Raw genomic sequence first — 24,250 nt, 5'->3', positions numbered from 1 at the left:
ATTGTATTTTTATATGTTTTGGTATTACTGGCAGGACAGGGTATCCGCAGAAGACATTTTTGTGTCTTAGATTTACAGTCAATTTTGCCTCTGTTGTTCAGACCTTTAGCCGACATATCTGATGTTGTCCAGGTCATGTTGTTGCTACCTGTTTCTCCGTCTCAGGCAGGTAGAGAGGGCTGCTTTGACAGAACCTGTAAATCAATCCTATTCTCTGGCAAACAAAGATTGATCCCACAGTGGCCTGATGGTTGCTGGGCGTTGGGATCCAGGCCTCACATTTGAGTGGGATGATATCAGACAGATTCACGGCATCTCAGCCTGCAGGTTCAAAGAGGCATGAAATAAACACTAGGCCACTGCCAATAACAGAGGCGGCATAAGTAAGCTTTTTAGCCTCTCCAGTGGACCTGCGGAAATTGGTATTGAAAACCTTGTTTATTCATCTGTACTCCAAACCCGTAGATTTATTCATGAAACCTAAAAGAAAATCCAATACAGAATCAATAGTTTTGTCCTGACATTCTTGCGTCGTTTGGTGACATATTCTAGTCTGTTTGGAAATGTTTTTGACATGACTGCGGTAATTAAAAATGTCCCTGCCATCCATCCCATTTTTATTCTGAAATGAAATTGCAGTAGGTTAAAAGTGCTAAATTTTTTTTCTTAACTTCTAATTTATTAATTAACTTAGCCTTGTGTAGTAAATCTTTCTAAATAAACTAAATTCAAAGAGTATTTCCATAGATTTTTGCTTAATTTATTTTGCCCTGTAACCGCATTTCAAGGTCCTCAAAGACCTGCTGTCAAAGACTTCATTCCATAAAGATGCCTTTCCCGAGGTAATTAATTTATTTTAATGACAGAAACTCAATGAAATTTCAGTCTTTGTAAATGTTCATAGTTGGTTACGTGTTGCTCCAAATGGAATATTTTTGGCATTGCTGTTGTAACTATGCAAAGGCCAGGATATGTCTTTACAACAAGCTGAAAATGTTGAGTTTGGAAATCACATGGTAATTATAGTTTTACACACTGTGGCCTTAACTACTGTGGGCCATTATGGGGTGCACAAAAGTCATTCACAGAATCATTATTGCACCCTCTGAGATAACGGCACAAAAGAACTCCACATGGAAAATTACATTTGAGACCTCTCATCTGCTATTTCATTACCTTGCTCTGTCTGATGGGTGAAATGGGTTCTCTTAATTTAAGGAGCTGGATTCCAGCTTGGTGAGTGGTTTATGTAATCTCACGGTAAGTGTAATTTCCCATAATGCCATGTCACAGCTACTACTCTGCTTAGCTACCACATTCACTTATTGCATGGCAGGCCATCTCCACCCCGCATCTCACAAATAAGACCATTTCTATGGTGAACACCCTGCAAAAACAGAAGTATGCAATTATCTGTAAGCCACAAGTGTTTCTATGGGTGACATTCATACCTTCTTTTGACGGACATAATTAGTCCACAGATTCTGAGGCGCTAAGAGACCGTCTTCATTGACAACTCTGCCGTTATTCACATGTTGCACATGGCAAAAGCATCCAATTGATGTCACAGGATGCTAAGAAAGTAATCTATTGAAGATGGGGATGACTTTTATCCTGTATTTTTTCAGTGTTTGTATGAGGACAAGTCAACAAACCCCATCTTCATTTGACACAAGAAGATATAGATAACAGGGTTACCAGTTTAATAGATCAATAAAAAAGGACACCTTTTGCACACCTAAATAACCCCACATCCCTTTCGTCCTTCATTATTCCACCACATCCCATAATATATTGGTAATAATTTAACATTTTATTAACGACATTGAAGTTTTGACAGCGCAGCATCAATGAAGGGTGGAATAGTAATTCCACAGATCATCCAAACAATATAATATATTCCGCCACGAACGCGAAATAAGAACTGGTTCTGCAGTACAAAATATAGTGGGTCAATTGTCAATTCATAATGAAGGAACTGCATTAATTTGAACATCATCTAATGTTAACAAATGTAGCTTTACATCACCTTTTGTAGGAATCATGTTGCTAACAATTTATATTTTTTATAATATAAGTTAACAAGTAATGCTTAAATCCTTCAATAAATTATTTATGGATGCTTAATTGTTGCATTAGTCTGCACCCATATTTTATTCATGGTCATATAAATGATTAGTTTGCACATTCTCCAAACATCTGTTGTTTGCAGCCACCAAGTTAAAGTTGAATGAATTTAGTTTCAGTTCAAACTTTTTTTTGGGAATTTGTTGAAAATGATTTCCCAAGGTGTTTAAGAAAGATTTTTTTTTTTTTATTTAAAAGTCCACCATATTTGAATTCAAGTCATGAAACATTACTAAGATGTCAAAGAAGCAGATAGAAAAAGGTCAAATCAACCAATTTGTTAGGAAAAAAGTAACCAAAAGCAAACTTTTGACATATTTTGAGGCTTTGTGTTGCTTGGATAAAAAAGTACCAGTTTGCAAATATATTTCAGAAACCTTTTGAAATTGTAGGAAATCAATCGAGTTGGAAATGTGAAGCCTACTGTATGCCAGGAGTTCTGGATGACCTGAAGGACATAGATGCAAGGTTATGTGCGACGCACAGCAGGGTGGATTTTCGCCAAAATGTAAAAGTGAGGCTTGTAGTTAAAACCTTTATTACTTCACTTCAAAGTTATCTTGAAAGCTTCAATCCCCTGGGGTCCTCAGGATTGTTGCCCTGCCTTTCATTGATGCCCTATCAGGTGCACTTAAACCACTGCCCCAACCTTGTCAGAGTTTATAATTACACATTGGGAAGTTATGACAAAATACAAATTTAACAGTTGTTGTTTTGAAGAGAGTGGGGTGGAAGTTGAAAGTCTATCCAATGTTGTCAGGTTTGTTGTGTTATGTGTGCTGTTTCATTTTCCCTCCGATAATGATCAGCATCCTGAAGACATATTTGATCTCATATTAGAGAAAAGCCCTCTGGAGAAACAGAGTTTATGGGGTAATTTTTGTAGAAGAGAAGTATTAATGTTTATCTGTTGCTGTCTTGACTTTTTTTCCCCTCTCTTGATGCTCTCTGAAACCGATTTTGGTTTTGGCAAAATGATTATATTGAGGTGTTGCATAGCCTTTCTAGATATAGCCTTTATTGATTGAATAGTAGGTGGAGTTGAGGTTTAATAATACAATGCATTTACCGTAACAATAAAACAGAGAACCAGTGCTCATAAAAAAATTACATATATTTAATAATAAGAGATTTAGAAGGATATACAAAAATGTTTGTGATCTTATTAGGGGTGGGAATCATCAGAGAGGCCCCACGATACGATATTATCACAATACGTAAGTCATGATACGATCTTATTGCAATTTTAAACATTTTGCGATATGATGAGTATTGCGATAAGATATATTGCGATATATTACCTTTTTTCAACTTCAAATTATGCAGTTTATCAACATCTGTTTTATTTAATAAGATACCGTTTTCACTCTGTTCATCTCAGAGTTTTCATTCACATATCTTGAGGTCAGAGGTCAAGGGACTCCTTTGAAAATGGTCATGCAAATTTTTCCTTGCCAAAATTTAGCACGACTTCGATTTTTAGCATTCTTCCCGACAAGCTAACGTGACAAACCCAGGGTTTTCTAGTTTCATATGATACCAGTATCTTCACACTACCTTTAAGAGGGAGCCCGCTACAACTACTGAAAGACAGAATAGCCGTAGGCGGGCCAGCGGATTATTAAGAGGTTAGTAGTTTATATAATAATAGATCAGTACTCGATGTCCGTGTATCGATACAATATTGCCACGCATAATATAGCGATACTATGCTTTATCAATTTTTTCCCCCACCCCTATAACTTATGGATAAAAGTAGACTTATGGTTTAGCTGTAATATTTCTCTTTTTCCTTGGGTTGTTTTGGTAAAGCTGTTGAAATGTGTTTGCGAGGAATTAAAGCTTTATTGAAACATACTGGCAGCAACTCTACAGAAACAGATATCTATGCAAAGTTGCTTGTACAAATACCACTGTAATTTAATGTTTGGACTTGATGAGGATAGAAACAAATATTTTCTTCAGAACCTCATCTTGCTGTGAAAATGTAAGCTGGAAGTGATTATGAGCACAGTTCATCATTTGGGATGAGAGGAGCAGCACATCTAGAAAGAGTCCCAGCCTGTTAGTGGTTGAAATGGGATTTTTTCCCCCCTCCCTCATCAGTTTGTGAGTTAGTTCTGCTGTGTCAGCAGTCAGCACACAAAAACGGAATTCAGTAAAGGCTCTCTCCGCTCTCTGGGAGTTTTTTTCCCCCAACAGCTTGCTCCCATCCCCCCTTTCCCCCTCATGAACTGACATGCTGGAAGAAACATATGCTACTATTCCCACTTCCTGACAGCTTGTGCTGCTTGAATGGGATCTTGCTCAGGGAGGAAGCAGTTGTCTGGAAAGAGGGGAGAGATTAAGAAAAGAGAGAAACCTCAGTGAATTGTTTGTAAAGGAAGTGAAACATAAAAGCATTTTGGATCGTGAATTAAGGCAGTAACAGTTTGACAGTCTACACAAACTCTGAGATTTATTTACATTGAAGGTCCAATCTGTTTCTGTGTTTGTCTTGAGCTACACTGTAGATAAAAACGTCGCTTTAACATACGTCGACATGTTACTGAATGTTAGAGTGGCTTTGATTTGCACGTAAGCAAAACGGAGCGCAGTGTCGCTTCATTATACAAGACGTGTTGAGCTCCTCAACACATCACACGGTGTACACTGGATCCGTTCAGTCACAGTGCTGCATGTCGAGCAATCAGAGAGTTCACAGCCCCGATATACAATCATGTACTTATTGTGTTTATGTGAAAAAATAGACGTGAAGCCTAAAATAACACTTCAGGTTGCACAGTGTGAGGGACGCAGGAGCAGTTACAGTATAGACCGCTGCATTGGACAATGAAAAACAGAGCTGAAACAAGCCTTGTGTATACAGCCTGTTAAGAGAATTTCCTCTTTTGTTTACTCATAGATGTCTGATCCACTTGTTGCTTTGCTCTCTTCCCTCTGAGAGATGACGGAACTTGCTTGCCACAAGCTTTTTCAAACATTCAGTCCCCTGCATACGTTATTTATTTACCCATATTAAGACAGTTTTGTCTCACATGCTTTGAGTTTACTAGTTTGTTTTCTTTTTTCTTTTTCCTTGCATGGACACATTCAAGATGCTAATCTGCTTTCTAATCAGCATTGGCAGGATAATCTGACAAAAACAAAAACTCAGAGAAAACTTTTATATTCTTTCGAACTTTTTATAGTATGATGGCACTTATTCCCTCGTAAAGTCAAAAGTATAGTTTTAGGTATGGCCGCAAAGCCCTCAACAATAGAGATTACCAAAAAATGCCAAGTCGGGCTAGTAAATCTAGGAACTCACTTACCCGATCGGGCAAGTAGTAAAAAATAATTAAACGCATTGTTTTTTTCCGGAGCTGTTGATGGAAGTAGCGAAGGAGTGAGCCATCTCGCTTCCTTCTCATCTCTGTTGAGAGTTTCCCATGCATTATACCGATCGGGCACGATCGAGAAAATGGCAGCGGGTAAATACAAAGCTTATGAGCTGAAGTGCAAGTGAGCACTTTAATTATCCTGGAAACAGGAGTTTAGTTGGGTGGCGTTAGAGGTCGTGTGAAACTCCAGATTAATTTACTTAAAAAAAAAGATCAAACATGACAATTAACTATAGTCTTTGTTGTTAATTGATAACTGCTAAGAAATAAAACTAATTGTATAGGGGCAAGTTAAAATTGACTTTGGGCAAGTAGATTTCTGCCCGACCGGGCAAGTGAAAAAAACATTAACGTTGAACCCTGAAACTGCGTCACATAAATGTTGTGATCTGCCCATAAGGGTCCATGCAGAGCGTTGGCGTGCCTCCCGAAATATATGACCATGCAGGCTGTATATGCGGGCTTTACATGCCCAATGAACTATAAACAGAACTGTGTGTCTGCTGTGTCCGTTTTGTTTTTTTTATCCAGCACACTTCTGCCATGCAAGTCACATACAAGTATAAATTCAACCTCTACATGACAACTGAGCTATTTTCTCCCTACACACTCAACACGGAACATTTTAAATCCATTCTGATGTTTTCTTTCTTATGTGATTTAACCACCTTAATAAACTCTGTCAAAGTCTCTTGAAGTCCTGGGTCGGACTCCCTGCGGCTGCTAAAACCACTTTGTGCAGAATGCTCTCCATTCATGAAGGCCACACAGTTTACACTGACCGCAACACTGCTGAATCTCATTTTACCACACACATGCTTCTCTGGAGTCCAGCATTCATGAAGCTTTAGTGTGTAATCGTCATTTCCCATAAAATGTGGGATAGTCTGCTGTTTTATGTTTCTGGACATGCAACGTGTTCTGCCCCAGAAGCTGTCACTGCATAATGATGCAGTCCTCAGCTTATTAGCTGCAGATTCACCCAGGAGCTTGTTGGTCTTGTCAATAGCCGCCGGTGAGATGAGACTTTCTCCAGCTGTGTGAGCAGCTTGGTAAGATGCACAAAGGGGGCTGGTTCTTGGATTGAGCCACAATCTGTAAACAGTAGTTTTCTTGTGATGCCTGCAGGTCTCCTCTTTTTTCTTAAACAACCTCCTATGGCTTCTCTGTGTGGCTCGAGTGTCTAATTTTTATATTCCGTCATGGTGTGACGGCTGTGGCCGACTGGTGACGTGAGCCACAATGATTTTTTTTTTTTCTACTTTCATTTTTACAGCATCGTCTTGCTGAACATGAATGTTTTTTGAAGAAATATCTTTCTTCACAATCACAGAGTTGCACACATTTACACCTGGAAGCTGCCATCTACCACCACGGTCTCACCTGTTGGGCGAGTGTCAAATGCTGCTTTCTCATTTCCCCACCCAGATTTATTGCTCCAGGAATCAACTTTAGGGTGACTAATTAATTCTGATGGGGCACAGCTTGTTACAGCTTGTTAAGATATACAAATTTAAAAGCAACTGCACAGATGCAGGATAAGGGTGAATTTCAATCGCTCCATGACTTTTTAAAACTGTGTAGTGTTTTGTGGCTATACGCCTCATCTTTCAGGCATGGGTTGCATTTCTCATCATAGTCTGAAGCATGTATGTGATCTCTAAACAAGTTTTAAATGCAACCATTTGCACTGTGTCCTGTCATTTCATAAAAAGGAAGTGCAACACATCAATGAGAGAAAATGTTCAATTGTTTAAACCCATAACATCCATTGTAAATCAAGTCAACAACATTCTTGGCGATGTCCAAGCTTGTTTGGCTGCTTCTTCTCCATATTGTGCTCTCAACTAACAGTGTGTACTGTGGGGGTTTTTTTGGAAGCAGATGCCCGTTGTTCTGTTGTGGAGAGTGACCGTTTGGTTGTGTTTGTTTATTTGGGAATTCCAGGTCTCTCCCTAGTCTGCTCCAGGCGTCAGCTTGGAGAGCCCAACCGCCACGATTGATCCCAGCAGCTGGAGCGGCAGCGAGAGCCCTGCCGAGGACATGGAGAGGATGAGCGACTCGGCAGACAAGCCCATGGACAACGATGCCGAGGGGGTGTGGAGCCCTGATATTGAACAGAGCTTCCAGGAGGCCCTGGCCATCTATCCTCCATGTGGACGCAGGAAGATCATCCTCTCTGATGAGGGAAAGATGTATGGTGAGTACAGACGGGTGGATGTGTGAGTTTTAACCCAAGCGTTATCTGTGTAGTTTTTCTAAGGTGAAAACTGAGGGAGCTTAAAGGAATAGTTTGACATTTTGGGGAATACACTAAATTGATTTCTTGCTGAGAAGGAGATGAAAAGATCAATACCTCTCATGTCACGGCCAGCAGTAGGTTAGCCTAGCTTAGCATAAAGACTGGAAACAGGGGGAAACAGCTAGCCTGGCATTGTTCAAAGGTAATAAAATCTGCCTACCAGCCCCCCTAAAGCTCACTAGTTAACATGTTGTGTCTCGTTTGTTTAATCCATACAAAAAAAGAAAGCGTAAAAATGACAATCTGCGGTTTTACAGGTGGTTGTCGTGGGACTGTGTTTTCTGCGGGCTGTAGTTTCATATTTAACAGAAAGACGAGAGTGTGGTATCGATCTTCTCGTTTAAATCGTGGCAAAAAGTGAATAAACATGTTTTCCAAACTATTCCTTTAAAAAGAAAAATCAATAGACGGCTGTGCTCAGTAATGTAATATTAGAAGGCTGTCAAATGGATGTGATGGTGACCATACAGCCACTATTCTGGTTCACAGAAGTGCAAGTTTATAAGTAAAGCAGCATGAACTATTAGTCAGTAGCAGATGGTACTGCGGCTTCCACCAGCTGTGCCCCCTCTCCTCCCTCTGTTTCCCCCCATTCCTGGCTGGGTGATGTCATGGAAAGAGGGAATATTTTCTCTCTGTGGTGTTGGACCGTCTCACAGCCAGTCAGTCAGTGTCAAGTGAAAGCAGAAAGCCCCTCAGAGCATTCGCTTGCAGCTGTCATGTGACCCGCTCCGGCCAAACGAAATGTAAATTCTAGGAGTTGCAGTGAAACCCCTCAGCTGCCACTACAAAGATGTGGGCTCAGACAACAGGACCCTCCCCACCGTCTCCTCCCCCAATTCCCTCGTCCCCACACAGAGCGAGGCTGCCAGAGAAGCTGTCCCTCTGCTGTGGATTAAAGCACGACAGTTTGGCTTTTTTTTTTTTAAGACTTATAAATGAGCAGTGCTAAGTGCAGGCCTCGCTGATACGCAGCGGACATCCTCAATATGATATTAAGGTTCAGCTTTCTGGTTGACTGGGACATTAAAAGTGTTAAATGTTCTTCTAAATCTATTCTTTTTTGACAAGTTATGGATCAAGTAGAAACTCACTGTGACTCATACTTACATTTACTGCATCAAATACCAAAATGCAAGACCTTAAAGGGACTGCATGTAAGTTTTTACACATATAAACGTTTTTAAATTGTTTTTTATTGCCAATGTGTGACAGGTTGTAACCTAACCTAAAAAATGAGACCTTCTGCGACTCTCTGGGTTTCCTCTATCAGCCTGTAGACTGCTTTTAATGTGAAGAATGCATGCTGTTTTTTCCGGGTCATGCGTGCTCCGCTACAGGGCTAACAGTGTGCAACTAACTGCTAACGCCAACAAATGACCAGCCCCAGTCTCATGTGTGTTGCCTTACTGTTTTGACCGATGCTCGCTCGCGTCCACGTAGTGAGAGCACGAGCAACTGCCGTTGACTTTTACAGCCACAGGTGTTACTATTAACAAGCAATTTCTGATTCTTACACAGAGCCCCTTTAAATGTAGGTTGTAGGTGCTTCTTTTTAAAATCCTACAATCAATTAGGTAAATAAACTGAAAATTATTGTAACTGGTATTAATTTAACGTAAACTGAGGCAAAAGACAACATACGGAAATCTACCTTGTGAAAATGGCATATAGACAAAAAGATATAATCCACGAACTGAAACAAGTTTTCTTTCTCTGGACAAAGATCATTGCTTCTGATAGATTAAAAACCCCAATAACAAAACGTGAAGAACTGTTTAGTTTTTGTGGTGTTGAATCCACCTTAAAATCTGCTGAAGAGACAACTGTAGTGTTGAACAGAGTTTACCCTGCCAGATGTGCTCTGTATCTGGTTACACATTGTCTCACCAGTAGCAGAAACACTGGGCTGTCTTTCCTGACATTACTGAGTCCAAACTGTTTGACACAAGAATAAAATGATTTTCTTACATCTTCAAGTGTGCAAACTGAAGAGACGCAGTCAGGGAAACGTAATGCGTGGTTTCATGTTGCAAAATGATGACAATACTGCTGACTGCTGGTGTTCAGCTGTTGTCTGTGGAAAAACAAGAGCTACATTTTTTTTTTTAATGTTTTTTTAGATTAAAGGCAGAATTATGGATGCAGTGCTCTTTTTTAGCGTATCAGAGTTTGTTGTTACAAAAGACAGATTGGTATCAGTCTGATATATGGGGCCTTTTTCTGGGGACAAAGCTCATTGTTCAGCCCTGCAACTGTTGCTGCATCCCAGTGCCAATCCCATCATGCCATGAACTGTGACAATCCCCCAAAGCTAGGAAGGGTGTTAAGGTGCCATGGGTTTTTTGTTGAAAAAAAAAAGCAGCCATATTTTATTTTGAATAGACTGATTGGGTTTATTATTAGAGCACATTATAAAATTAGAGCAGGAACAGAACAATGTATTTTGGATGGTGTTATGGTCTTAAATAGCCTGCTATAAATGGTGACATTTGGAGGCATCAGGACAATCATTATTGAGTGTTGATTGCTACATTCACTCTTAAGTTTTGCAGCCATATCCCATCAATCATAGACAAAAGGGCCTTAGCTGTAGGGAGTGGCCAGCTGTGTGGATTACATCTGTGTTAAAAATGAACTCAGTGTTGTGAATCTTTCGAGGAATGCTTGGAATGTGACTCAATTCCTCTTTTCCTCGGGACTTATCCTTACAGTTTTTTTATGAGCAAATCTTACGAAATGCCTACTGGTGTTGCTTTTGACTCAGCTGTCCATTTCCTTATTCTTCTTTATGTCAAAATATAAGCAAACAAATGTTATGTGAACATGTTTTGTTCAATACAAATGGTTTCATTTTTCCTATTTAATCCAAAAAGTATCTCCCTGTAAGGATGAAAAACGTCTTCTCCACTCTCATTGCATTATATGATTGATCAGATGTTTGGGAATATATTGTAAAAATAAGAATCAGTATTAAGTATTTAATTGCAAAATACATTTTGTAGGGGTGGGAATCGCCAGAGGCCCCACGATACGACATTATCACAATACTTAAGTCACGATACGATCTTAAACATTTTGCGATATGCTTGTGTTTTGTAATATAAGATATATTGCGATAAATTGCGATTTATTACCTTTTTTCAACTGCAAATTATGCAGTTTGTCAACATCTGTTCATCTCAGAGTTTTCATTCACAGGTCTTGAGGTCAGAGGTTTAGTGTAACTTTGGAGCGTTATTTAGCCTCCTTCCCGACAAGCTAACATGACATTCCAATAAATGTTTTAGGTTTTCTACTTTCACATGAATGACTGAGCCCGCTACAACCTCCGAAAGACAGAATAGTGAATAGTGGCCTTTAAGAGGTTAATAGTTTATATAATATTGATATTTGACGTCCGTTTATTGATACAATATTGCCACACAAAATATGGCAGTACTATGCCGTATCGAATTTTTTCCCCCACCCCTAAAATTTAGTTGTGTAAGACATTTGTGAAATAGAATAACAATGTGACAGAGGAGTATGATGTGTTGTTGATATCATGATAAAATAATGTATACAGTCAAATGTATAAAGGCAGCTTTACTATTTAGAGAATGCAACTGGAAACTATTAAATGAAATCCAAACCCTGGCTGCATGCCCTATGTAGAAACAAAGATGCTCTGTTTGCCACGTGAATGTGTGTTTTTTTGTAGGATTTCCATTTGTGCAGTGCTCCTTGCTAACAGTGAACTTCTTTGGATTTGCCATCAGAGATAAGTAACCAATGAGTGGTCCTCCATGCTGCTACAAGGGATTTATTTGCCTAAAACATCCAGTGATTTGTCTTTTAAGAGAGAAGGTGTTCAGCTAATCATGGTGAGGCTGATATGGGGCTGTAATCCAGGTCTGTAGGGTTTAAAACAGCCACAGACCGACACCACACAAAACCTCTCATGGCATCTGAGATGAAAGTTGGCTATAAGGAGACCGGTATTTTGTATTTGAGCGACCCTGGGGATGGCATAGTGTTCCATACACAGAGCTCATCACAAGAGGAGCTGCCCTGAGTGCCCTTAAGCCCTTTGTTATCCTGGGGTAGAGTGCAGTTAATTAGCAACAGTCTCTATAGCAACTGTGTTGCGGTACAAAACAATTTCTAATTTCTGCTTCTTAGCTTATTGTGGTGTTTACCTGAAGTGTTTCAGATGTGCTGAGACCAGTGTTGGCTGGCGCTGTGCCCATTCTCTGAGGCTAATTGTGACTGCAGTGGAAGACACCACATCTGCATAGACCGCATCAGCCGGCACTTGCCCCGGCCCCAGAGTTAACTTGGGAGAATATTTTAAAAAGTAGAAGGAAATAGAGGGCCTTGGCCGCTAGCCAAAGGCCTAAGACTCCCTACTTGCATAATTCACCTGCTGTGCTAGGCTGCATTCATTTATCCCAGAAATAGAGTTGATAAATGAAACAACACGCTTCACTCAAATTGTATGTTTATTCATTGAGTTATGTATTTGCACTTGCCCCGCAAGCTAAATGACATTGGTGAATTTTTCTCACTTACTGTTGGATAAAAAAGGGAAGAACTGATTTTTATTCCATCTACTGACAAATAAATATGTAAATACATACTCTATTTGTAGGCTATACCACACCCGTGTAGGGTTTTTCTTGTTTTTGCTGCTGAATAGACGAGTACACCGGTTGTATTTGATGCTTATGAACGCTTATGGTGGAGACATAGTCGCTGTTCATGGGAATATTAAGGTACTTTTTATGCTTGTGTCATTATATCTGTTATGAATCTGCTTCTGATTAACAGTAGCAGCAATCATACTGTTAAATGCATATTCATCCTGAAAATATGGACTGCCGTCACCAATGTGAGATTTCCCTATATGTTGTAATATTCCCCTCGTAGGTGGACTGCTGGACACTATGCGTCTGTCCGCATGTGTCTTTTGATTTAAAGCTTTTCCTATTACCACTCTGCTGTTTGCTCTGCCATCTCATCAGTGATCCAGCCCAGACCCCTCCTGTGGGAACTAAGTGGCACTTGGTTTGCAGAGATGCCAAGGATGAGTTAGATATAATGAGCAGACCTGGCTTGCCCCCGATGGCCCAGCGCTGTGCTCCTCCGGGGCTCGTCTCACCGGGCCGAGCATGCTCCGAGACAGAGCGAGCGGACCTGATCCTCCCTGCTGGGCGGATAATGAGGAATTCTGGGATCAGCTCAGGCTCTCCGAGTCACCTACATTCACGCAGAATGGAGTGTGAGGAACTTCATTGCAGGAGAGGCATCACACACCTCCAGAATAATCCCTCATTTGTTCCCCTGCCATTGTCAGTGTAAGACTACCGTGTTTTCACACACATGGTAGTGAAAAAGAGTCCAATTATTTTATGTCTTCCTGTAAAGGAGTAACTGTCGAAAGTGTAAATAGTATTGATGCAGGTATGATGAGGGAGGGAAGAGGTCTTTTTGAATTAGGATTTTAGAGTTGGGTTGTGACATGCTGGTTATGTATTTATCGTGGGTCGCTATGGAGATGTCTTTTCAACCTGACACAGGGCTCGAACATGCGAATGGGTCAACAAGTACGAGTCGACCTGGTTTTGTGACTCTTCTCCTGAACAGAGTGGAACACATTTATTAATCTCTACTCAACAGGTTTCTATTTCGGGTAGGAATTTTGTTTGACGTTATTGATATGTTGTTAATGAGAAGAGAGAGACCAAGAGACTGCGAGAGAGCATGTGAGAGATAAAAACTAAACAGACTCAATTTAGTTTGGTCTGTTTTTATGTAATTCTTCCATTCAGCAGCAATGTGTATGGAAACTACAGCCGCAGACCTCCAGAGATTAACCAGTGACAGCGGTCTCATGTGAATAGTCCACGTCATCTGAAAGCATGTTCACTAGAGAGCGTCATACGCAAAGTATGAAAGGTCTATCAGTTTGTCTTCCTGTCTCTCCAGTGGTATGAAACACGCTTTAATTTGGACTGATGCATTATTCAGGAACAGCAGCTGACCTGTGCCATTCAAATATTGTATGTTTTTATGTGATCTTTTCTCTTTAAACAAACCTTTTGCTGACAGTCCTCCTGCACCTGTTGTTTTGCACTGCAAATGAGTTGCACACATGGGTCTGAAATGCCCAGTGGACACTAGTCAGGCTGTTTGGACAACAGCTGACGGAAACATCTGGGGCAGTAGATGATGTGAGTTCTAGTGGATTTCACCGTGCTTGTGTTGTTTGATTCCTACATATCTTTAGCTTATGACCCATGTGTGTTTCTGTGGCTCTGAGAACGTGCAATTAATGAGACTCAGCCCCAAAATGGATCTACGTTTAGAAACTCCTCCGTTGCTGAGCAGCAGAATTGATTTTGAAGTGCATATTATTTGATGGCGGTCTGTTCAGGGGAGCAGATTTCAGCTCTAACTCATGTCCATGTTGTGGTGACCAAGCATAACATGTTGTGGCTCATGCGAGATCCTGCCCACAGCCTCATGTTGTCGGGGGTTTCATGCCTCACAGGGCTGCGCACCATGAACAGTGGTGACGGAGGGGCTCAAGGTGTGAGCAGTGATGCTGCTGACCAGTCTTTGATGAGATGTTACTGGGAAAGGATTTGATTGTAGAAAAAAAAAGATGACTTTCAGAGGAAGAGATTCAGTATTTTGTCTTGCATAGTGGATATGTTGTAGTCATATTTATCACACTACGGAATCTGCAACGAATCTGAAGTAGCAAGTTTATAGACTTAGAGTTGACACCGCACCTCAGATCATCCAGACACACCAAACCGACATCAAAGAACTAGTGGCAATGAAGGCCGACAAGTTTCATTTGAACACACTGCAAAGACTACAGCCAACGACCAGTTAGCATGTACGTTCTGCATGGGAGGAAATAACTCTCTCTCTTCCAGCAGGTAGCGGTAGTCTGTATTCCTCATTCAAAAATGGAAGCCGGAAGAGCGAGGACGGCGGATATACAAGCCGTTGTTATGATACGTATATGAAACTAAGCGGCGTTTGCCGACGATATTCACACCACTCTCACTCAACACTTAGCTTCATTCCAGATGGCCATGTTGTTGTGAAAATATCCGTGTATTGGAATGATCAAATGAGATGATGAAAAATGAGAAGAGCCTTCTGTATGTGCCCTCTCGACTTTACTCGTTTTCTTGCTTTCCTCACTTCAGTTTCTCTTCTTGTGCACTGATTTGTTTAAGCTTAACAGCCAATCGGAGTGATTTCTCTCGCGACATGCTCCGCCGGCGATTCAACCTACTGACTCGGCTGAAAAACCTCCGACACGGACAGACTACGGGCAGGACAGCGAAAAAATAAGGCGTGTTTCAGGGCCTTAAATGTGTTGCCCAAATTAACAGATTTGGTTATGATTCAATATTTTAGAAATGAAGCCCCAGTATTTTTTTTTTACTGCATGTATTTCTAGAACTGTCTTGCTGGAAACAAGCCAGACAAAATGACCAGTGAGTCTGTGTTTGTGATTTTTTGACCGTCTATGTGGAAGTGTTTGCACTGAATGATTGTATAGCAGGCCGTGGCTCTCTGCCTGCCTGAATCAGGAGAACACGGGGTGTGTCCCTGCTCTGAGGTCTGTGTGTGAGGCCCTCTGAGTCGGGCTTCTGGTTTCAGGTTGCACGTTCCCAATTGGCTGCTTTTGTTTGACTAAAACACAGCGAGACTCCGGGCTTCTTAAAGATGCAGTGTCACTTTCGTGCTCTCTTCAAGAAATCATCTGTTTCGTGCTGATTACATCATATTCCATTGATGAAACACTTTTATTCTGATGAGATCATCTCACACTGATGGGACCATTTTGTGTAATCAACATATGAATGGAATCTGAATGCCAGTGTTATTCTCTCATCCAGTGCACATTGACTACACTCCACCGCTAACAGAGACATCATCATCTCTTTCTCTGCTATTTGTGGAATAGAGAAAGGTCTCTCAACACTGAACAGCATCCCTGGAAACAAAGGAAGACTGTAACCATAGCCATCAAATTATCATATGCTGTGCTATGGTCTGACCCCCAATATAATATGTGACCAATCATATTATTACCCTTGTAATGTAATAGTAAGTGCATGTTTATTATGTCGTGACTATCGGGGGTATTTCTCTTTCCAAACTTGGATTCAATTACAACTTTCAGCCCAGACTCCCTCAGCTTGTGCTCATGATTACAAAAGAACGTGAGACAGAAGAGCCCATCATGACCACAAAGTTTGACTTTTCATTTACCCATATTGGTCACAGCCAACGTGTCTTCCTTTGTGCTCAGATGCTGAATTGATCCTGAGAGATTGAAAATATTGATTTGACTCAGTGTCTTACTTTGTTGTGGAGAAGGGGGGCAGTGCACCTTCCTGACTGTTAGCGCCATGTTCACACATTGGGACTCGCCACACAGCCAGTTCCTCAGGAGACTCATAATTACAGCCGTCCTTTCAGATTAGTCCAGCCGCCTGTCCAACTGTGGCTTCACTCCCCGGTCGTTTATTTCATCCCTTTTCCCTCTCCTGAGAGGCACACCTCAACACAATGGCCAGACCAGCCTCTACAATAATGTATGTGATGATAAACACAGTGGCTCCTAATTGATAGAGTGATTCAGACAAGGGCTGCCTGTGCAAATTGGTCCCCTGTGAGTATATTGCACAGAGTTGGGACTAGCGGGTTTCAGCCTCGTCTGAGAGGCGTAGAGCCGGGAGAGAGGAAATAGAATGGGCTGGACCTGCTGAGTGATAAAGAGGCTGTCTTTGCCTCCTCAGCCCCGTATGAACACAGGCACAGTTCAGCAGAGGTTGGCTGCTGTAATCCTCTCAGTGTCTCCAGGAAGGCTCAGGTTAGTGACCTGCTGCTTTGTGATGTCTTGTAAGATTTTGAGAGAACACCTCACCTTTAATCCCCCACTGTTCAACTAACACATTAGCTCAACCGCTCCTGACCCAGCCCCTGCAATAAAGCCTTTTATCCAGCTCAATAAGGTCATTTGAAGTTAAGTATTGATTTCTTTTGGTGTCCAGAGAAAAAATGGATTTTTAAAGAGCTGTTAATTACAGTTGCACACTGCATTATGTAGAGAGCCTAAATGTGCCGTGGCTGGATTTTTAAACCCTGAGTGATACTTACTAACTTTAAGTCTAAGACCGTAATGTTCCTCAAATCAATACGTAAAACAAACACAAATATATAATTTTAGGTTTGACTGGCACTACTTTAATTACGTCATCTCGTTGCGCCGTCTTCTTCCGCCGTTGTTTAATGACACCCGACAACCAACTGTTTATCTCAATTCACCAAAGCCCCTGTTCCATACACACATGCTGGCTTGACTTGACTCGGTTTGACTTGGCCCAGCACGGCAGGGGATTTGCATCTCCATCACAACAGGGCTACCGCTTGAAGGTGTGTAACCACGGCTGTGACTAGTGGTCAAAGGAGTGTCTGTAAAATGGTGCATAAGCACATTTCATTTCCTATATTCTTCACAATAAAAGTCCACCATTATTTTTGCTGCTACTCTTCCTCCCTGTAGTATTAGTTTTTGTTGAAGAATAGTTGCTAACAAAGCTCCGCTAATTCCGCTAATGTGATAAATACATCTCATTTCCTATAAAAGTTATTTTGCTATTTAAAAACTTTTATTATGAAGCAGCAATATCAGGAAATGTTGGGTTTTCATCAGCAGCATCTTGACACGACTCTCACACTGTAAAATAAAGCTGAAAGTACAAAGAGGGATGAGGGAGAGAAACTAAACTTCAAAGATTCAGTTAGAAGCTACAAAAGTTCTGAGAGCTGAACACACAGCGTCTTTCTCTCTCGTCTCCTGCACATACATGAGTTGAGTCTCGCAACACATGCGGGTCACGGGTTGGCCGTGGTCGGCGAGGTGTCACCGCAACCCGCTTGGGGTTGTTGGGCGCACTTTGGCCCGACTGCAGAGATAGTCCACCTCAGGTGCAGCTAGGCGCAATGCCCCGGTTTGATTCGGCATGGCCAAAAGTGCCAATGGAAAAGCCCCACTAGTTTGACTCATCGGATGTAGACTGTGGGTATAAGTCTACCATTGGCAGCGTATCTCACGCGGCATTCTCCTCCTTTTCCGCTATCTGCTCTATGTATTTTGTAGGGCTGACCCAAATGCTTTGAAACTTCGACCGTTGCCATGGTAAATAACCTCCAAAATCAGTATTCGAAGTATAAATCCCAAAATAGCCCATGAAATAAGGAATAATCCCACAACATTATTCATTATTCATATTTAACATGAATTATTATTGTTATACTTTGACGGATAACGCTGTTTCTTGTGTGTAGAAGTGCCTGTGTGTGTGTACAGTAGTGTGGCAGCGGCACTGTCCCGAGCGCTGCATACCTTTTGAATACCTTAGAATGTTTTTCACAAAAGCTTCGATGCCCAAAAAAGTAAGCCCAACTATTTTGCAAGGGCACTGTCGCAGCAGCCCAAGACGATTATGAATGATTTAAAGAAATACAAAAAAACAGAATGTTTTTCCCCCTACACCAGAATGATAATGTGTGACCTTTCTTTAGTGCTGACACAGCGCTGTGGAGGTCTCTAGCTATGCAAGACTACAATTCCTCCAACTCCTAATATTCACAACAGTGGTGGATGGAAATGACGCATTCAATATGCATTTTCTTTTGCTGATTTATTGGAAATTTGTTTAACATTTTGTGCTGAATTCCGAAGGAAACTTGGTCAGTGAAGCAATATGACCTGGTGAATGAGTTTGCACATTTGTGCTCTGTAGTGCTGTGATGACATCAGCTCTCTGCTCACCAGAAAGATGTTTTATTAGACCAAAAGGCCTTCTGTGCAAATAAAAGTACATATGACAAAGAATAAAAGCCCTAGGCAGTGCTTCCGTGGTCATAAAATAGAGACCGGTTTTAAAATCACAGTGTATGGAAAATGTATCGTCAAAAAATAGATTCACACACAAAGCAGAAAACCCCACTCGCTGTCTTGCCTCTGTTCGTCCTCTGTTCAGAAACTCTCAGGCTCGGAAATAAACTACTCTTAATTGTAGGCTCTCTTGTTTTTATGTCCCTGCTTTTCTTGTCTAAATGAGGACTGAATAGACTTGTTTCCTGTGGATATGGGAGGAACACCCATGTACATGTCAGACCAGAACTGAAAGAGCCTGTGAGAATTTTATGAAAACATGGTTTATGTGTAAATTAGAGAACGTTAAAAAAGATTACCATAATAACCACTGAATCCAAAAAAGTGAAATCTCGAGTTAAAAGCCAAAAACATACTACAATGAAAAGTTATATTTATATGTGTGCATCATACTTCCTGGTTATTATAGTTACATACAGTAATTGGTGACTGAATCAAATAAGTGATACATAAATGCAGATCCAGTTTAATGAGAAGATATATGGGCTTCAACTTTTCCGTTTTAGCCCGCAGGCATTGGCATAGTGTGTGTGTGTGTGTGTGTGTGTGTGTAGGAGGACGAGGAGGAGGAGGAGGAGGAGGGATTTCTATTGTGTCTCAGAGAATAGGTTTAGTGTTTGTGATCATTGTGGCGTCACGCATGCAACGTCTGGCCTTGAAGTCTTTCTTATGGAACCCAAGCTTCCGGTGCGAGGGTCCAACCATACGGGAGGTTAAAGCACTTTTATTATAAACAGCTGGTGGACCGGAGTCAGATGTTACGATCAGCAGACATTATCTTCTGACTTCCACAAGATAGTTTACTGCTGAAGGAGCTCTGACCCGCATTATCACCAAACGGCGAGAAAGTACTTGTAAACACGATAAAAACAAACATTGCCGCCACATTTCAGGAAACACCTGCAGGGTCTGGGTGACCTTTTTATGTTTAGTTGTAATTGTTTAAGCTTACATAACTGACATGTTGTGTTCTCACCTCACCGCCCCCGTTATGCTCGATTCATTCTCGTGAAATCATTCTTCACACGGGAACCTAGTCGCCAGCGTAGCCTTTGGCCTCTCAGCCAGGGCTAACACAATGCTAAACTGATAGCGTGGGGTTTTCCCTCCAAAACAGGGCACTGTCAATTTTCTTTCAAGCCACAAGTCACAGGTTCTCCTCCACTTGGCAAGCAGTGGTTTCCTATTGATGTTGCAAGTAAAAGGCTTCCTGCCCCTGCCTGCTATTCCCAAAACCTGGGACGAATGCCTTCATATTGTTGGTTTAGTCTATTGTGATGCTAATGTCTGCCTGAGACCCTTGAGTCATCTATCACGGATGACAGGAAAGCTGGGGCCATTGTGTTGGCCCACAACACACACACACACACACACACACACACACACACACACACACACTGGGCTTTGGTCTTCATAACTTTAAAGTGGAAGAAACCACACAAATGTTTTTTATTAAAAAGTGATCCTGCAGAAAGATTCCTTGGGTTATTTTGAACTGTTTGAAGTGATTTTAGGGCTGCAACTAACTATTGATATTTTTTTGGATCAATTGATTATTTATTATTTTATTATTATTATTATTTATCTAAAAACTCATGTTTAACCAGAAAATATTTGAAATTTTACTTTCAAAGTTGTTGACAATTTTCTGTCAATTGACTAAATGATTATGGTATTTAGGGTTGCAACTAAAAATTTATTTTCATTGTTGATTAATCTTGATTATTTTCTCAATTAATCGATTAGTTGTTTGGTCTATAAAATATCAGACAATGGTGAAAAATGTCGATCAGTGTTTCCCAGAGCCCAAGATGACGTCCTCAAATGTCTTGTTTTGTCCACAACTCAAAGATATTCAGTTTACTGTCATAGAGGAGTAAAGAAACCAGAAAATATTCATATTTAAGAAGCTGGAATCAGAGAATTGACTTTTTTTCCCTTAAAAGTTACTGAAACCGATTAATTGATTATCAAAATAGTTGTTGATTAATTTAATAGTTGACAAGTAATCGAGTTATCGTTTCAGCAGCATATTAAATATTTGCTCACTGTAGAAATTAATATTGTTCAAGATTTAGTGACGTATTGTAGGTCGGGGCTGCAACTAATGTCCTACCAATAATTTTCTCACTTGGTCTATAAAATGTCTATATAATTCCTAAAGCCCAAGTTGACATCATCAACTGTATTGTATTACGTGTTGATTCGAAAATTCAGAATTGCATGAAGGGTTAATGATAGATGTGTCCTTACAGTGCGGGCAGCGTCACATGCGTACTCTCTGTTCTGTGAGGCTGCCCTCTCCGGCCCTGCAGAGAGAGAGAGAGACAGCCACACACATGTAGGCAATCTGCCGACTGATTCTCGGCCAGGCCCAGCGCCGTCTCATGGCAGAGTGCTGGGCCAGATGTGACTGTGGTTGTGCCTGCATTAGAAAAAAAGTGCTGTTACAGGAAATGGATGCTTTTAAAAAGAGGAAAAGTAAAAATAAACTGGAGCAGTAAAGTATTGTTCTTGATGCTCAGAGGACGAAACCAAGCCAGTTAAATTGTTTAATATGCCATTACTTAAATTAGCCTCAGTGTTTATGTTGCACAGGTGCATTGAGGCTTCGCTGGTGAATTCAATGACACGGCTTTGTGTTTGATTCAATGCTGCTTTACTGTTATCATGGAAATGTAGTCAGATGAAAAAAACAAGACATGTACAATTCATCTGTGGTATGGATTTGCCTGGCTCTTCTCTTTTATGTTATTCTACATTGGTTTTGTAAAACCTGTTTTTAATGCAGGTTAAAGATGGATTCTTTTTTTCTTATTCTGTACCTGATGGTTTAAGATGATCTTTATTATTCATTTTAGCACATTTAAGATGTCTAAAAGCAAAGAGGCATTTCAGAAATGTTTGTCACTTAAATTACAGGAATATCAATCACAAAATCTTTCAACATGATTTGTAAAAGCTTTGCAAAAATCCTTTGTAGAGCTGAAATGATTAAGCAACAGAAAATTAATCTGCAACTATTTTTTATTAATTGATGTTCTTTGTCGTATATCATGGTAAACTGAACATCGTTTGGTGTTGGACTGTTGGTCAAATAAAACAAGACATTCAAATACAGTATATCTAATTTCCACAATTTTCTGATAATAAATCAACCAAACCACTAACAGAGTAATCAAGGACATAATCACCAGATGAATGGATTATGAAAATAACCGTTGGTTGGAGCTCTAATGCTTTGTATTACTGAGTACATGTTATTGTCTGGGGGTGTATTTTTACACCATGTTAAAGCCTCTGACAACCTGCCTTAAAATTTTAAGTATTTCTCTACAACATTCAATATTAATGGCCAAATGAACAACAAACAATTAAATTGAAAAAAAGACCCGTCCCTTGGAATATTTATTATTATCTTTTTTTTCCAGAAACTTCAAATGTTGCTAAATCCTTTTATTAGTGCACATAAGTGACATCAGACAAAAACACAAATGCAGAATTATGTCATGTGAAACCAAAATTCTTACAAATCTGACAAAAAAAATTGTGTGTTCATGTAAATTACCACATCGCTAATAATAAGAGGCTGATTGAGACGCGCAGCAACAATAGAGCTTGATAACCGAGCGTTTATCAGTTAACAGTAAAGGTCACGTTTTGGTATCAGTCCCTCAGAACTGAGGAGCAAAGGCTTCATACAGGTTGTAATCCATTGTAGGAATGTCACTATATACCAATTTCTTCACTGAGAGAAGCCTCAATAAACCAGAATGCAATGTAAACCAAACATATGTTGTCTTTAGAGTAAACGGTGTGGCTCACACTTTTCCTTTATTGGAAAAATCCATATTTTCTTTTACATTTCTGTTCTGCTGCGAGGGTCCTCACATCCACAGGAAGACGGAGAGAGAGAATAAAATAATGTAACAGCCCTGTAGTGGCTCTAATAGCTCTTACAGTTGAAATGACTAATGCTTGAACATAGTTGCTCCAGAATTTGAGGGTATAAATGCATTTTACAAATAGCTTCACTGAATCACACATTTATCAGTAGAGAAGATGATTGCATCTTTTTTCCAACTGCAGTTGGAAGTAAAGAAGGAAAGAAGTCAAGGACGAGAACCTAATTCTGTTGTGTTTCTGATGGCTGTCTTCATTCGGGACCAACTCAATAAATGTCCAAACGTGGTGTCATTACCTGGATTTTGCCAAGTTATTTGAGTGGCCCACAATTGTGAATGATAATTGACATAAAATGCAGCCAAATTGTAGCAAGACAGTCTGAATGGGATTGCTGTGTATGAAGTGAAGCAACGTATCCTCATATAGGGCCCTATGAAATCCATTTTATTTTTTTATTCAGATTCAGTTTTATTTTTTCCCAAATTATTTGTTTTTTGTTTTATTTTTTCTGAATTCTGTGTTTTAGGATTGAAACACATTTTATCATCAGAAAAAGATTCTAATCATGTGGTGAATGAATACAATTCAAAAAATTCAAATTTAATAAATATCAATGATCTGATGTAACACAACATTGTAAAAAAATTTCAATAAGTGCTTTTATACAGTTAGAAAACAAAACATTATATTCTTTTGTAAAATAAAGTGCTCTAAATTTAGCTGTTAGTGTTGAATTCCTCAGGTGACCCCTCTTCCCGGTCTCCCCTCAACCCGTGTCTTGCACTTTCTTTCACGTTAGCTCCTCGACAGGTCAGACATTTAGCCTGCTAGGTGACTTATCAGCGAGCCTCTCAGCTCACGTCTTTGAACAGCAAGCACCGAGCCGACGACAATTTGCCTCTGATCTGGAGCTTTTGTCAGGAAGCTCCAAAAAACTGTTGGCGAGTGGAAAATCAGGGTTAAAGTCATTAAGTGTGAACTAGTCATCTGAGAGGGCCTCTTAGACATGACTAAGTGTGTGTACACAGCCTGAGTGAAGTAATACACAAATGATAAATATTGGTCATATGTGGCAACCTGTTTATTGGCTTACGTAGCCGCTCAGTTACGATCAAGTAGAGAGAGGTCAGATGTTTCTTCCAGTCTGATCAACTTGTGAGAGACTACTGCAAACTAATGTTTAAATTTAAATGGATGAAGTGTGGCAGGGTGGCAGAATAATAGAAAAACTCCTTGCTGTATGTGTTGTCACGGTTGTAGAGTTCATAAAAAGTTGATTTAGACACTGGAGGTCTTAAGGGACTGCATGGGAAGCTATTTCTGGGTGTGGTTGTATCTCTGAGGTTGGTCCACAGTGGACTGTGACAATACACTCCATTGTTATTCACAACAGAGGGAGCCTGTCCCAGGTTCCTTGGAGGAAGGATGCTGAGGGCCAAATTGGATTTCTGACTGAATGAGGAATCGGCTACTTGGGGACAGTCTAGAGAAAGTTGAGCCAGCATCTCTTTGTGGGGCTGCTGCTGGAGTGCCTTTCACATGTCGCAGATCCTC

General features: G+C 40.4%; 1 protein-coding gene across 7 annotated transcripts in view; it reads left to right on the top strand.

Annotated features, from left to right (window-relative positions):
* The window catches only part of tead1b (TEA domain family member 1b), a 57,711-nt gene that overhangs the window by 8,108 nt on the left and 25,353 nt on the right, over positions 1-24,250 (top strand). For all 7 annotated transcript variants that reach the window (XM_037749154.1, XM_037749148.1, XM_037749134.1 and 4 more), the window contains exon 2: positions 7,458-7,710. In XM_037749154.1, the coding sequence (XP_037605082.1) occupies positions 7,554-7,710 (157 nt within the window). In that variant the 5' untranslated portion in view covers positions 7,458-7,553. The remainder of the gene's footprint in view (positions 1-7,457; positions 7,711-24,250) is intronic.

This window comes from Sebastes umbrosus, chromosome 2, assembly GCF_015220745.1.
Source record: "Sebastes umbrosus isolate fSebUmb1 chromosome 2, fSebUmb1.pri, whole genome shotgun sequence".
NCBI classification, from domain to species: Eukaryota; Metazoa; Chordata; class Actinopteri; order Perciformes; family Sebastidae; genus Sebastes; species Sebastes umbrosus.
The sequence above is the reverse complement of the archived record's forward strand: the minus strand, read 5'-3'. Positions and strand labels throughout refer to the sequence as shown.